The sequence below is a fragment of the Balaenoptera acutorostrata genome, chromosome 8, assembly GCF_949987535.1.
Source record: "Balaenoptera acutorostrata chromosome 8, mBalAcu1.1, whole genome shotgun sequence".
In the NCBI taxonomy this organism is placed as follows: domain Eukaryota; kingdom Metazoa; phylum Chordata; class Mammalia; order Artiodactyla; family Balaenopteridae; genus Balaenoptera; species Balaenoptera acutorostrata.
The window spans coordinates 94,509,893-94,524,499 of record NC_080071.1 but is presented as its reverse complement, the minus strand read 5'-3'; the positions used below and the strand labels follow the sequence as shown (position 1 = coordinate 94,524,499).

Here is a 14,607-nt window from a genome sequence, read left to right as displayed (position 1 = left end):
AGTTGTAGTCCTTCCGCGAGGCCGCGCCCGCCCTCAGACCCCGCGCCGCCAGCCACACCACCCGGCGGACAGGTAATTAGCGCACGGGAGGCTTTGGAGGCGGGGAGCGGGATGAGGGCAGGGATAGTCGGGGCCGCACGCACGGAGCCAAGCCTGCAGGCGGGCGGAGAGGAGTCTGGGAGCCGCTCTGGGCTCGTGGGCTGGTGGCCGGACACGGCGGGGCGGGTCCCTGCGTGGGGCTGCAAAGTGCGGGCCAATCGAACGCATCCCCGGCCCCTCCGGGCCTCAGCGTCTGCACAATGTGGCGACATTGTCCCGGCGTCGCCGCGCGGACTGAGCCCGTGTGAAGGGGCCACTTCCAGTCAACGCTCAGCGCAGGGCGCCCGCGCTCGTTCCGGGCCCGGGGCCTGTCCGCTAGCGGGTCCGCCCGAGGTGCCGGGAGAGCCGGTCGGGGACCGGGACGCCGACCCGGCCACTGAGGGCGCCGCAGCCCCCGTCGGTCCCCGGCCCCGCGGGCATCGTGGGCCGTGAGGGAGCCGTCCTGCGCTCCCCGCCTTCAGGTCGAGGTCTCCGAGGGGCGAGCTCCGCGCTGCTCACCCTTCCTGAGACCAGAGGAAACGGCGTCCGCGGACCGTGCTGGTGGAGACTCTGTCTCTTTTGGCTCTTCCGAGGCGCCGTAGACGGACTCCGGTGCGTCCCTAGCAACCGTTAGCGCGGGTGTCTCCTCCCGGGCTCGCTGCGTCCCCGCCCACAGGCGCCAGCGGTTGGCCCTTGGTACTGTCAATCGGCGCCGGTCACTCTGCCATTGGTCGGTGGGGCTAGAGGCGCGGATGGGCTCCCTCCCGGCGGGTGATGGGAGCTCGGCGCGTGACTCTCTGCGGCCTCAGGTGAGCTACCTGCACAGGGGGAGCCGGCCCGCGCCCCCGCGCCGCCCGCGTTCCCTCCGTGCGGCCCGGCCGGCTGGTGGTCCGCTTGCCGCCCTGCGGCCGTTTGCCCCTGGCCGCGCCCTCGCGCGTCTCTCCGCGCGCCTCGGGGTCTTGGCCTCGGCCTGGCCCCACCTGGCGCTCCGTCCTCGCCCCTAGAGGGACTGTGTGCGCCTTGTCCCCCTACTGGAAGGGGGCCAGGAGGAGGGAGACCGCGTCTCGCTCTCGGCTCACGGCGCCCGGCACGTAGGAGCTTCTCAGTAGACGTTTGTGGGGCGAGCCATGGGCTGTAGCGCCATGTCCATGCTTCCCGACGTCCCCACTACACACCTGGGCTTTATCTTTAACCTCCTCACCAGTGTTTCTTTTCCTAGCCAAGGGCCGTGGCTTTGGGATGCGGTCTTGATGACTTTTATCCCCTTACCTTCCTCATCTCGCCCAGTAAACCTATATCAATTCTATGTCTAATTTCTCTTGTGGCTTCCCCTCTCCGTCTTTCTGCTGTTGCTTTAAGTTAAGACCTCATAATTTTTTGCCTGGATGACTGTAACTCCCCCCTCCTCCCCCACTGGTCAGGTTACTTCCAAGCATAGACCTCTAAATAAGATCCGTACTGCTTGGGCCGGCATAGGAGGCCCTGGGAATCCCAACCGGCTTCTCCAGGCCCATGCTCCACCGACTCTCCTGTGCGCTGAACGCCTCCCCAAGGGCTCTGTGGGAATCTTTCACTTACTGTGGTTCCGCCTGGGAGGCTTCTTCACTCGACTTTGCTGGGCTCAGCCCTGCTGGTGCCTCCTCCAGGATGCCTTTGAGGACCTTTCAGGTCTGAGAGGTACCCTTTGCTTACACCCTCCCTCACAGCAGCCATCATCCCGGATACTCTGTAGCATGCCTTGATGCAAGAAACAGAGAGATAGTCTCAAAATGGGTCTGACGGTGAGTGAAGTTATCGGCCCCCAAGCCTGAAGTCCAGAGGAAGGCATGTTTTACGGTAGGTGCATCCAGTGGCTCGAAATGACATCTTGCCATTTTCAGCTCTGCTCGCCACCGTGTTAGCTTCGTCCCGAGGCTGGTTCTGCTCTCGGCTGTATAGCAGTGGTGGCAGCAGTTGGAGCTATTTGCTTCCTAGCGTTTGTTCTAGTGGGAGAAAGTCGGTTGCCTCCAGAAGTTCACCCATAAGAGCAAGGAGTACTATTCCAGAAGCTCCCTGCAAACCTCTCCTTCTGTTTGGTCGGGGGTGGGGAGTGTCACTCACACCTTCTGGAATCAAAATTAGCAACAGGAGTAGGATTGGTCTGAAGCACCATCAGGTGCTCTCTGGGTCCAGCTTCCAACATCTGCTCAGAGAGGCTACAAAACAGAACAAAATAATACCCCCCCCCCCCCAAAAAAAGGAAAACACACACACACAGCAAAAAAACAACAGTTATTCTAAAAACCTAGGCCTGGATTAGGCCTGAGTCAAAACTGAACTTGTAAAAAAGGAAGAAATCTAAGGCTGTGTGAAGCTAGGGCCTGTGCTCTCAGGGGCCAGCCTGGGGCTGTGGCCTGAATGTGCTGTGCAATGCTGAACTGGCTCGGCAGACTGCAAACAGCACAGGAGGCACCAAGGGAAAACGGATTGTCTTTTCTGCGTCCACTTCTTGATTTATCAACTTTAGGCACTATTTACTTCCCCCCAGGAAGGACAAAACATTTTGTTCCCTCCTCCTCTCTCCGCATTTCCTTCCTTCCTCTCCCTGTTTCTTGTCACTTTTATTATACAAAGTAAACTTTTGTAATAGTTACAATGTATTCTGAAGAGTTTTATTACTTTCTTTTACAAAGTAAAGTTTTATAGCATTTACTGTGTAGTCTGAAGTCATAATCAAGTCTTCTGGGCTTTGTCTATAGGCTGGTTATAGAAGTGGAAAACTGAAATATGATCATGTTGTTGTTAGTTATTGCAGAATAATTAGTGCATTGAGATGCTTAAAGAAGGAAATATCAACCTGTGACATTTAAATGTTGCTACTTGAAGGAGAGCAACACATTCTAATAAGTTTATTATTTCGCTTCTTTCTTGCTTCCTACTCACCATTTGGTTCATAGCCAGCTATTGCTTTTTAGGGTCCTGTGCGGGATATAAACATGTACATGGAAAACATCTCAATTTTCCAGTATATACTAGTTGATTCATTTGCAATATTAGTCACAAATCAAAACAGTAAAGTGAACATGTTTAAACTCACCACCCAAATTAGGAACTGGGAGACCATGTGCCCTTGTGCCCTCCCTCATTGCAGCTTGCTGCTGGACCCTCATAGGACAGCTCCTGCCTGAAGTTTGGGTTTGTCACATAACTGTGTACCACTAAACAATATATTTAGATGAAGGGGGTGTGATAGAAGGGGAATCCTATTGCTGATAGTCTTTCGTAACTTGATTTTTTTCACTTATATTGCTAACATTTATCCTTGTGTGTATAGAATTTGTTTTCAGTGCTATAATTCATAGCATGAATATACCAGAATTTTAAATCTATTTTCTAATTGATGAATGTTTAGGTTTTTTCTTTTCTTTATTTCTTTTGACGTTATGAACCATACAGCCTTGAATGTTCTTGAGTGTGACTTGCTACCCATGTGTAAGAATATCTATAAAATATAAATCTGAAAGTGGAAAGTACTGTCAGAGAAGGAGAATGTTTGACTTAAATTGTTTTCTAAAGAGATTATATTAATTTGTTAGCCTTCCCATTGATCCACATCTTTATCAACATTTGGTATTAGACTTTTTAGATTCTTAATTTTTGCTAATTTAGTAGGTGTAAAATTGTCATGATTATGCTAATAAAGTTAAGCTTCTTGTCATAGGTTTATAGGGTTTTCTCTTGTGAAATTCTTGTTTCTATCGCCCATTTTTCTTTTTATTTTCCTTTTTTAAAATTGAAATGTAGTTGGCATACAGTATTGGTTTCAGGTGTACAACATAGTGGTTTGACATTTATATACTTTAGGAAATGATCTCCACAATAAGTTTAGTAACCATCTGTCATAATACAAAATTATTACAACACTGTTGACTATATTCCCTACATTACATCCTTGTGACTTATTTATTGTATAACTGGGAGTTTGTACCTCTTAATCTCCCTCACCTATTTCACTAATCCCCCCAGCTACCTCCATTCTGGCCACCACCAGGTTTTTTCTCTGTACTTACGAGTCTTTCTGTTTTGTTTCTACATTTGTTTTGTTTTTTGTTTTCTAGAGCCGCATATAAGTGAAATCATATGGTATTTGTCTTTCTCTGACTTATTTTGCTTAGCATAATAACGTCTAGATCCTTCCATGTTGTTGCAAATGGCAAGATTTCATTCTTTTTTTGGCTGAGTAATATTCAATCATATGTGTGTGTATATATATATGTATGTATGTCTATATATAATTTTGTATCCTGTAACCTTACTGAATTCACTTGTTAGTTTTAATATTTTTTTGGTGGGATCTTTAAGGTTTTTAATATATAGTGTCATGTCATCTGAAAATAGTGACAATTTTACTTTTTCCTTTCCAGTTTGAATACCTTTTTTTTTTTTCTTGTCTGATTGCTTAGGCTTGGACTTCTAATACTATGTTGAATAAAAGTGGTGAGAGTAGGCACCCTTATCTTCTTCCCAATCTTAGACGAAAAGCTTTCAGCTTTTCACCATTGAGTATGACGTTAGGTGTGGTTTTGTCATATATGACCTTTATTATGTTGAGGTATATTCCCAGTATACCCACTTTGTTAAAATTTTTTGTCATAAATGGAAATTGGATTTTGTCAAATGTTTTTTCTGCATCTATTAAGATGATTGTAGGATTTTTATCTTTTGTCTTGTTAATGTGGTATATCATGTTGATTGATCTGCAGATACTGAACCACCCTTGCATCTCTGAGATAAATCTCACCTGCTCATGGTGTATGATCCTTTCAATGTATTGTTGAATTCAGTTTGCTGGTATTTTGTTGAGGATTTTTGCATTTGTGTTTGTCAGGGATATTGGCCTGTGGTTGTTTTTGTAGTGTCTTTGTCTGGTTTTGGTATCAGGGTAATGCTGGCCTTGTAGAATGAATTTGGGAGTAATTCTTGCTTTTCAATTTTTTGGAATAGTTTGAAGAATATAGGTATTGACTCTTCTTGGTAGAATTCACCTGTGAAGCCATCTGGTCCTGGAGTTTTGTTTGTTGGGAGTGTTCTGATTACTGATGCAATTTCACTACCAGTAATCAGTCTGTACAGATTTTCTGTTTCTTCCTGATTCAGTCACTTGGAACATTGTATGTTTCTAGGAATTTATCCTTTTCTTCTAGATTGTCCAATTTGTTGGTGTATAACTTTTTATAGTAATCTCTCATTGTCCTTTGTATTTCTGTGGTGTCAGTTGTAACTCCTCTTTCATTTCTGATTTTATCTGTACCCTCTCTTTTTTTTTTTTTCCTTGATGAATCTGGCTAAAGGTTTATAAGTTTTGTTTAATCTTTTGAAAGAACCAGCTCTTAGTTTCATTGATCTTGTTAATTTTTTGTCTCTGTTTCCACTCTGATCTTTATTATTTCTTTCCTTCTACTAACTTTGGGCTTTGTTCTTCTTATTCTGTTTCCTTTAGGTGTAATGTTAGATTGTTTATTTAAGATTTTTCTTGTTTGTTGAGGTAAACCTGAATTGCTATAATCTTCTCTCTTGGAACTGCTTTTGCTGTGTCCCATAGATTTTGGCTCATTGTGTTTCTGTTTTCATTTGTCTTGAGGTTGGTTTTTTTTTTTTCTTTCATTTCCTCTTTGATTTCTTTATTGATCCATTGGTTGTTAAGTAGCCTGTTTAGCCTCCACATGTTTGTGTTTTTCCATTTTTTTTCTTGTAATTCATTTTTCATTTCATGATGTTGTGCTCAGAAAAGATGCTTGATATGATTTCAGTCTTCTTAAATTTACTGAGGTGTGTTTGTGGCCTTTCATGTGATCTATCCTGGAGAATGTTCCATGTGCACTTCAAAAGAATGTGTATTATGCTGTTTTTGGATGAAGTGTTCTCTATATATCTATTTAAAGTCAGTCTGATCTGATGTGTCATTTAAGGCCAGTGTTTTCTTATTGATTTTCTGTCTGGATGATCTGTCCATTGATGTGACTGGGGTGTTAAAGTCCTCTACTGTTATTATGTTACTGCCTATTTATCTCCCTTTATGTCTGTTAATATTTGCTTTATGTATTTAGGTGCTCCTATGTTGGGTGTATATATATTTACAAGTGTTATATCTTCCTGTTGGATTGAGTCACTTTATCATTTTGTAATGCCCTTCTTTGCCTCTTGTTACAGTCTTTGTTTTAAAGTTTATTTTATCTGATATAAGTATTTCTACCCTAGCTTTCTTTTATTTCCATTTGCATGAAATACCTTTTTCTTGCTCCTTCACTTTCTGTCTGTGAGTGTCTTTAGATCTGAAGTGAGTCTCTTGTAGGCAGCATATATATGGATCTTGTTTTTTCATTTATTCAGCCATTTTATGTTTTTTGATTGGAGCATTTGGTCCATTTACATTTAAAATGATTATTCATAGGTATGTACTTATTGCCATTTTGTGAATTGTTTTCTGATTTTTTTGTAGTTCTTCTCTGTTTCTTTCCTCTTCTCTTGCTCTCTTACCTTGTGATTTTTGTGACTATCTTTAGTGTTATGTTTCTACTTCTTTCTTTTTGTTTTTTGTTTATGTATTATAGGTTTTTTTGTTTGTGATTGTCATGAGATTCATATATAACAAGCTATATGTATATGTGATTATTTTAAGTTGACGGTTGCTTAAGTTCAAGTGCATTCTAAAAGCCCTACATTTTACTCCCTCCCCATCCTACATTTTATGTTACTGATGTCATATTTCACATCTTTTTATTTTGTGTATCCCTTAACTACTTATTATAGGTATAGGTGATTTTACTACTTTTGTCTTTCAGCCTTTCTACCAGTTTTATAAGTGGTTGATCCACTGCCTTTTCTATGTTTGCCTTTACCACTGGGATTTTTTTTCTTTCACTGTTTAAAAATGTCTAGTTGTGGCCTTTTCTCTTCTGCTTAGAGAAGCCCCTTTAACATTTCTGTAAGGCTGCTTTAGTGGTGCTGAACTTGTTTAGCTTTTGCTTGTCTGTAACACTCTTTATCTCCTTCAAATCTGAATGTTAGCCTTGCCAAGTAGAGTATTCTTGGTTGTAGGTTTTTTCCTTTCATCACTTTGAATATATGGTGGAATTTCTGCAGAATTTCTGCTGTAAAGTCAGCTGATGGTCTTCTGGGAATTCCTTTGTATGTAACTAATGGTTTCTCTCTTGTTGCTTTTAAGATTTTCTATTTATCTTTAACTTTTGACATTTTAATTACAGTGTGTCTTGGTGTGTACCTCTTTGCGTTCATCTTTTTTGGGGCTTTCTATGCTTCCTGGACCTGGATGTCTGTTTCCTTCCCCAGGTTGAGGAATTTTTCTGCTATTATTGTTTCAAATAAGTTCTCTGCCCTTTCTCTCTCCCTTCTCTTGCTGGAACCCCTGTAATTTGAATGTTAGTATGCTTGTTGTTGTTCCAGAGGTCCCTGAAACTATTCTCATTTTTATTAATTCTTTTTTATTTTTTCTGTTCAGCTTGGGTGATTTCTACTACTCTGTCTTCCAGATCTCTGACCTGTTCCTCTGTCATCTAATCTACTGTTGATTCCTTGTAGTGTATTTTTTCATTTATTGTATTCTTTAGTTCTGATTGTATATTTTCTAACTCTTTGTTGAAGTTCTCACTGTGTTCCTTCGTTCTCCTCCTGAATCCTATGGGCATCTTTATGATCATTACCTTGGAGTCTTTTATCAGGTGGATTACTCATATTCATTTAGTCCTTTCTCTGAGGTTTTCCATTTGGAATGTATTCCTCTGTCTCTTCATTTTGCTAATCTTTATTTCTTTGTTTTAGGTAGGTTGGCTATGTCTCCCAGTCTTGGAGAAGTGGCCTTACGTGAGAGGTGTCCTGTGGCACTCAGCAGCACACGCGCCTCTGGCCACCAGAGCCAGACGCTTCAGGGCTGCTCCCTGTGTGGGCTGCGTGCGCCCTTCTTTTGTGGTGGGGCCCACTGCTGTGGGTGTGCTGCTGTGTGGACCTGGGCCCCAGCCCAGCTGCTTGTGAGGCCCAGCCGCGGGAAGTTGCTGTGGGCACGCTGGTGGGATGGGCAGAACACCTGGTGCTACTAGGCTAGAGGGAGGATTCCAGAATTGTGCCCGGCAGCCCCGGTGTCAGCACTGTGGAACATGATCACAGAAATGGCCACAGCCAGTGTCCCCGTCCCCGGGGTGAACCGCAGCTGCCCCCTGCCTTTCCAGGAGGCTCTCGAAGATCAACAAGTGGGTTGACCCAGGCTCCTTTGAAACCACTGCCTCTGTGCTGGATTTCAGAGTGTGTGAGAGTCTGTGCACAACCTTTAAGAGCAAAATCTCTGTTTCCTACAAGCTTCCAGTTCTACTGAACATAAGCTGTACTGGTTTAAAAAAAAAATTAATTTCTGAAAAGCTGGTTTGATTCTTTCAATATCTTCCTAGTTATTTTGAGAAACTCTTGTTTGCTCACTTTTGTGAGCAAAAGACTCCATCTTTTATAGTTTTAAACACATTTGCAGTTATTTCTACCATCTAATCTTCCTGTGTATCTGACTTTGTTGTTTGATTTTTCTGCAGACTTTCACTCATGGTATCTTGTTTTCTTGTCTGTTTAATTGAAAGAGAGCATATTTGGTTAATCTTAATCTTTGGAAAATCTCAGGCCTCTATTTAGGATGCTTTGTTTCTGAGAGGATTGCTTTTGCCAGGATCTTGGGGGTGCTGCTGAATTAGGGCCACACTTCCCTCTTCAAGGGTCCCTGGCACCTTTTAGGAGTCTAAGGGTAACTCTCTTGTCTCTTGAGGTGACTCACTCTCCCAGTTCTGGTTTCAGCTCATGTGTATTGATTTTACCTTTTGGAAGTTTCTCCTACTTTCAGGTAGCTCACAGATGCCATGGCAACCATATTCTTGGTGAGACCTAGTTGTTCTAAAATGCAAGGGCCACAAAGAGTTACCCAGTCCACTATATTCTTAGTCTTATTTTTTTTCTAGAACTTTTGTCTTTTGTTCTTTAATTCATCTGGAACTAATTCTTGCACATGGAAAGTCATAGGGATGCAATTTTGCCCCAAACTAATTATTCTAATTCCATTTAAAACTAGCAGATCACAGTTTTTAAGCACTTACAGTATGCCAGCCCCAACTTAGGTCTCTGAATCCTCACAAGATATTATGAGGTGTGGATTATTGTTAATCACATTTTACATATGAGGAAACTGAAACTGGAAGGTCAGGTGCCTGTCCAGGGCCTCACGGAGCTGGGGAACATGCTGGTGGTGCCCTACTGATCTTCACTGTGTGCCAGTGTCCCTTCGGTCTGTTTCTGAAATTGGTTGTGTTCTATTGTCTATTTTTGTTCCTCTACCTGCAGTGACCTTTGTGTATGTAGCTCTGTGGCGTGTTTTGATGTCATCATCCTTCCACACAGGTCTTAGTGGGACCTCCAGTTTTCCCTCTGTCTAGGGGGCCCCCCATACCACTGAGCTCAGCACGCAGCCTAGGTGGGCATTGCCAGGCCCTAATGTTAACATCTGAGGGACCTGGGGCATGAGCGTACCAGAGACCCCACATTGCTGTCACCATATGCAAAATGATAAATCAGCCCACAAACTGTTCACTGTGAAAGGCACTGCCCTCCTACCCTGATGAATCTTTATGATGACTTTGAAGCCAGGGTGGGATGGGTGGGTTGGGCTTCCTTAGAGTTCTTTGCTGTACCGTGGTGGCGTGGGAAGGGACAGCTGCCAGGTCCATCCTGTGCTGGGAGGGCACCCCTGCCTGCTGTTGAAGCTTGGTCTCTCTCTGCCTTCTCATCGTTGGAGCAGGGCTGCTCCTCGGCCTGTCCTTGGGTCGGTGGGTGCTGTAATATGGGAGGAGTGACGAGGGGAAGAGGCCGGTGCGGGTCTGGGGAGTGGGCTTCAGGCCCTCTGGCCGGGAGCTCTGGGTTCCGCATGCCCAGAAGGTGATCCAGGAGTGGGGTGCAGGCTCTTGGGGCATGTCGCCCTGGCCCTGGCCTCCTCCTTCATCAAGGCCCCTGGCCTGGGCCTCCTGGCAGTGGATCTGTACTGTAGTGCGAAGTGTCCTTCACGGCTCCTTCCTGCTCTGTTCTGGTTTTCCCCCTCTTTCCTTCTCTCTTTCTCATCCCTTCGTATGCACTTCTCTCCGTCCGACCATCTTCGCTTCGTAGGCTCTGACCCAGGATGGCTCTTGGGCGCGTGTGAGTCTTTTGGGGCTGAGCTGAGCTCAGCCTTGTGAAGAATTAGTTGCCTAAACTGCCTTTGTTCTTGCCTTGCAGACGCTGATCCGTTCACTTCATCTTCCGGTGGACGACTGGCCCGCTGGCCCGCCAGCTCCCGATGGAGGACAGAGGTTCCATGGCCTCAGAGGAGGACCGCCGGGGCCAGGGCGGGAGCCTCTCCCTGCCAGCGCCGCCAGAGGGCCCTGCCGCGCAGACCGCCTCTGAGCCCAGCAAGGCCCGGTCCTTGGCCCACAGGCAGCCGTGCAGAAGGAACGGGCTGTCGAAGCTCTGCCAGAGCAGGACGGCGCTGTCCGGTAGGCAGCCCTTCTCATCGCCGGGGGCGTCTGCCTTGCCTGTGAAAGTGGGGGCCACGCCAGGCTCCGCTCAGGGGCTCTGCTCCTGCAGAGAAAAGGCCTTCGTTTCAGGTGATGCCGGCAGGACCCTCTCCTGTCACCTTTGTTCTGCTGTGATTCTTGTGCAGAAAACTCCTTTTCAGGCGGCGGTTGGAATCGGCCTGCAGTCCAGGGTCGGGATTTCTCACTCCGGGGTGTGTGAGACGGCCGGGCTGGGCCGGGTGGGCTGGCGTGAGCCAGACTCAGTTTTCTTCACTGGGTTCAGCACATGCTGACTGACCGCGCCCAGGCTCCTGCTTTCCTCCCGGATGCAGGCAGGTTAGACGGGCTTGCGGGCGGCCGTGCCTGGGGTTGGCCAAGAAGTGGTAGGTGCCACTGCCCCCCCTTCCTTATTTCTCTGCATCAGCTGGTGCCTGCGGGGCCCAGACCCAGCCAGGAGGAAGGCGCTGCTCTGCCTCGGCGGCTCGTCGTCAGAGGGGGTACCTGGGGGCCAGCAGGTGCTTGCTGGGGGTTGGGAGGCCCGGACGGCGGGGAAGCCTGTTAGGACAGTGGGGAAGTGGCTGGAGCTGGGGGAAAGGGCTGCAGGGGAAGGGAGGGGGTGGGTCTGGTCTCGGGGAGAGGGGAGGAGGATCTGGAGGGGCCGGCTGTGCTCAGGAGGCAGATGCTGTGGCGGTGGCCTCGCTGGTCTGTGAGGCGGGCAGGTCCCCCGGGAGTGAGGGCTCCAGCCGGGGGCGCTGGCCGGGGAGGGGTGGGAGGAAGAGGCAGAGCTGGCGTCTCAGTGCCTGTCCCGAGGCCTGAGGGTGGTTGGATTGAGCTTGGCACTGGCTGCCTGGGAAGAGGAGGCCCAGGGCAGATGGCCGTGTGGTTTCCAGCCTCAAAGAATGGTCAGGGTGGACCCGCTGACTGGGAAAGTCAGGCGTCCTCTCTGAGGGGCCCAGAGCGGAGAGCAGGGAAGAGTCATGTTCGCTTGTTTGGTTTCTGAGCTGCTGGAAGGATGGAGTTGACACTCACTGCGCTGGGAAAGAGGGGGAGCCGGCAGCTGGAGCCCAGGGGAGGGTCGGGGCTGCGGGTGTGAGTGGGGGGCCATCAGCACACGTCCTTGTGAAGTGTATATAAAGCCACCAGGGATGGTTGGAGGTTCTGAGGCTGAGCCTGGGGTCCTGCAGTGGTGAGAGGTGAGAAGGTGGTGCCCTGCTGAGGGCAGGCAGTTTGGGAGGAGGGGAGCGGCCCTCCTGGCCCAGCGCTGCTGAGGCGTGGGGAGGGTGGGCTGAGGCCTGGGAATTGACCGCTGGGACTCGGGAGCCCCTGGCGATGTTGCTGAGAACTGACTTTCTGGAGCAGCGGTGGGGAGTGACCCTGTGGGTGAAGGAGGAGGGAGACCCAGGGCAGGTGGTGAGACAGCAGGGAGCTCTGGAGTTTGTGAGACTTCACAGGGACAGGTGAGGGGTAGCAGCTGGAGGGACTGAGGGTCTTGGACCAATGGACACGGGAGCATGCCCCTTGGAGGGGTGGGTGGGAAGGGACTTCAGAGGGTTGTCTGCGCAGTGTTGAGGTCCTTTGTGCTTCTGTGTGGTGGTTGTCTAGGCGGTCTCTGGGGAATGTTCAGATGCACATGGAGAGTGTGAATCAACCCTGCAGGTCAATTTCGTCCTTGGATCCTTTTGCAGGAGCTAGAGGCGGGGACTGTGTGTTTTGTGTGTTTCAGCCACGCAAGGTTTAAAGTGTCCCTTCCTTTGCTTTCCAGGAGACAGATGGAGCTCCTACTGTCTGTCGTCATTGGCTGCCCAAAATATTTGCTCAAGCCAATCGCACGTCCTGGCGGCGCCTGAGCAGGCGGACCTGGCAGGGTCCCTGGGCAGCACGTCTTGCTGTTCCCTGCTGCGGGGCTTGTCCTCAGGGTGGTCCACACCTCCGCTCCCGGCCCCTGTGTGCAACCCCAGCAAGGCCGTGTTCACCGTGGATGCCAAGACCACAGAGGTATGTGCTTCGGTTTGTGACCCAGCCGTGAGTTTGGGGTCTGTGCCTTCAACCTATAACCTCAAACAGAGGCACTTGAGTGTTTTGGGTGCAATGAGAAAAGGGGCTGGTTCTACCTACATAGTAGCAAGAGAGAGAGGACTTTGGAGACCTACCTCAGTGTTAATCTGTCGAAACATATTGAATCCTCTCATCAAGGCAGAGATTCAAGGAAAGGGAAACAGCGCATTATCTACTCATGCTTTTGCTCAAGCACTGCCTCAACTAAAACAGGACTGGATATTCAGTGTTTGAATTAAATGTGTTTGCCTCATGCACGTTGGTGTGCAAAGAGCTGAGACTGTCAGGCGGGCGGGCCGTGGGGCGTACTTCCCCATCTCTCCCGCCTGGTCTTCACGACGTGGTGTGTCCGTCTCGGCGGGTGGAGGGTGGGTGGTTTCAGTCTCAGTGCCGCTGCTGCACTGGCCGGTGGTCATTCTTGTTTCCATGCGGTTGAGACGCCGGAGGACCCGGGGCGGCTCTGCTGGGAGCTCGACGGCCGCGGGACGTGGCGGAAAGGACAGGTCGCTGGGCCGTCCCCGCAGGGCCCCGCGCCACCTCCTCGCTGCCTTCCCCTCGGCTGTTCGGGAGTCTGAGGAGCTGCTGGTGACGCGGGTGCCCTCCTCTCTGCCACCTCAGATCCTGGTGGCCAGCGACAGAGCCTGCCGGCTCCTGGGGTACAGCAGCCACGACCTGATTGGCCAGAAGCTCACACAGTTCTTCCTGAAGCCGGAGTCCGACGTGGTGCAGGCCCTCAGTGAGGAGCACGTGGAGGCCGACGGCCACGCCGCCGTCGTGTTCGGCACGGTGGTGAGTGTGGGCCTCTCGGCTGCCGGTGGTCACTGCCGGTGCCGTCCTGCCCTCAACCTCGGCATGGGGAGCAGCTGGGGCGGCGGGGGGAGGCCGTGTCGGAACCGAGACGGTACTGCTGCTGGCCTGGCGCGCGTCCCCGGTACTCCTGGATCAGGAGGAGCCTTGACCGCGTTGCAAGCCTGCAGGGCCCACACCAGGTTCCCGAGGAGTCGCACGGTTCTGTTGTCTCCCATCCACATCTCCACGCCCTGCTTGTTTGATGGTCTTGGAGGGGCTGGCATGGCTGCAGGGTTTCCCTGGATCTTTGAGCCTCCTTGTGTGTGTCCAAGCCGGATGTTGATGGGCTGACCTGCATGTTAGATGCTGAGCCCTGAGCCTCAGGCACCAAAACAAGTTAGATAGGACCAACTACATCCAGAAAATTACCCGTCCACGAGACGACTACCTAGAAGAAAATTCAGACGTTCAGCAAGTATTGGTGTCTGTTCTTTAAGAAATTACAGACACCGCTTTTTCCCCTGCTTTGTTACCATGAGGCTGAGGATGGAAAAAACCTACCCTTCGATAGCTCATTCATTCACTCGGAGACTGTAAGGTTAGGTGTCAGAAGCCTTGTTTGTACTTCAGTTAATTTCCGAAACGTGAGGCAGGTGAGCAGCGGTCAGGAGCACCCACGTGCCAGGTTCTGGCCAGGTCTGAGCCCCTCTGCCCCCAGGTGGACGTCGTGAGCCGCAGTGGGGAGCAGATCCCGGTCTCTGTGTGGATGAAGAGGGTGAAGCAGGAGCACAGCCTCTGCTGCGTGGTCGTGCTGGAGCCAGTGGAGAGGGTCTCGGCCTGGGTGGCTTTCCAGAGCGACGTGAGTCTGTGTTTCTCAGCTGCGTGTCGCCCCCCGCACCGGGGCCTTTGGGCAGAAAGAGGGCATGGGGTTCTGGGGGGTTGGCCCCTGGCAGCCCCCTGACTGTGTGCACTTGGGCAGGGAACCCAGTCTCCCTGTGGCCCCGTTCCCTCACCTGTAAAAGTGGGATATCATCCTGACACTCTCAGGACTGTTTCAGCACGTCAGTAGAGCGATACACGTACACCTGTCCGCGTGGTGGGTGCGGTGCGGGCG

General features: G+C 49.5%; 1 protein-coding gene across 10 annotated transcripts in view; it reads left to right on the top strand.

Moving 5' to 3' along the window:
- Positions 1 to 14,607, top strand: part of PASK (PAS domain containing serine/threonine kinase) — a 48,626-nt gene that overhangs the window by 895 nt on the left and 33,124 nt on the right. For 2 of the 10 annotated variants that reach the window (XM_057550964.1, XM_057550963.1), the window contains exons 1-5: positions 273 to 690; positions 10,372 to 10,739; positions 12,412 to 12,644; positions 13,323 to 13,493; positions 14,212 to 14,352. In XM_057550964.1, the coding sequence (XP_057406947.1) occupies positions 10,433 to 10,739; positions 12,412 to 12,644; positions 13,323 to 13,493; positions 14,212 to 14,352 (852 nt within the window). In that variant the 5' untranslated portion in view covers positions 273 to 690; positions 10,372 to 10,432. Of the gene's footprint in view, positions 1 to 20; positions 73 to 270; positions 691 to 811; positions 888 to 1,793; positions 1,915 to 10,371; positions 10,740 to 12,411; positions 12,645 to 13,322; positions 13,494 to 14,211; positions 14,353 to 14,607 lie in introns of those variants that run through there. The other 8 variants (XM_057550958.1, XM_057550966.1, XM_057550965.1 and 5 more) reach the window with 8 other exon arrangements.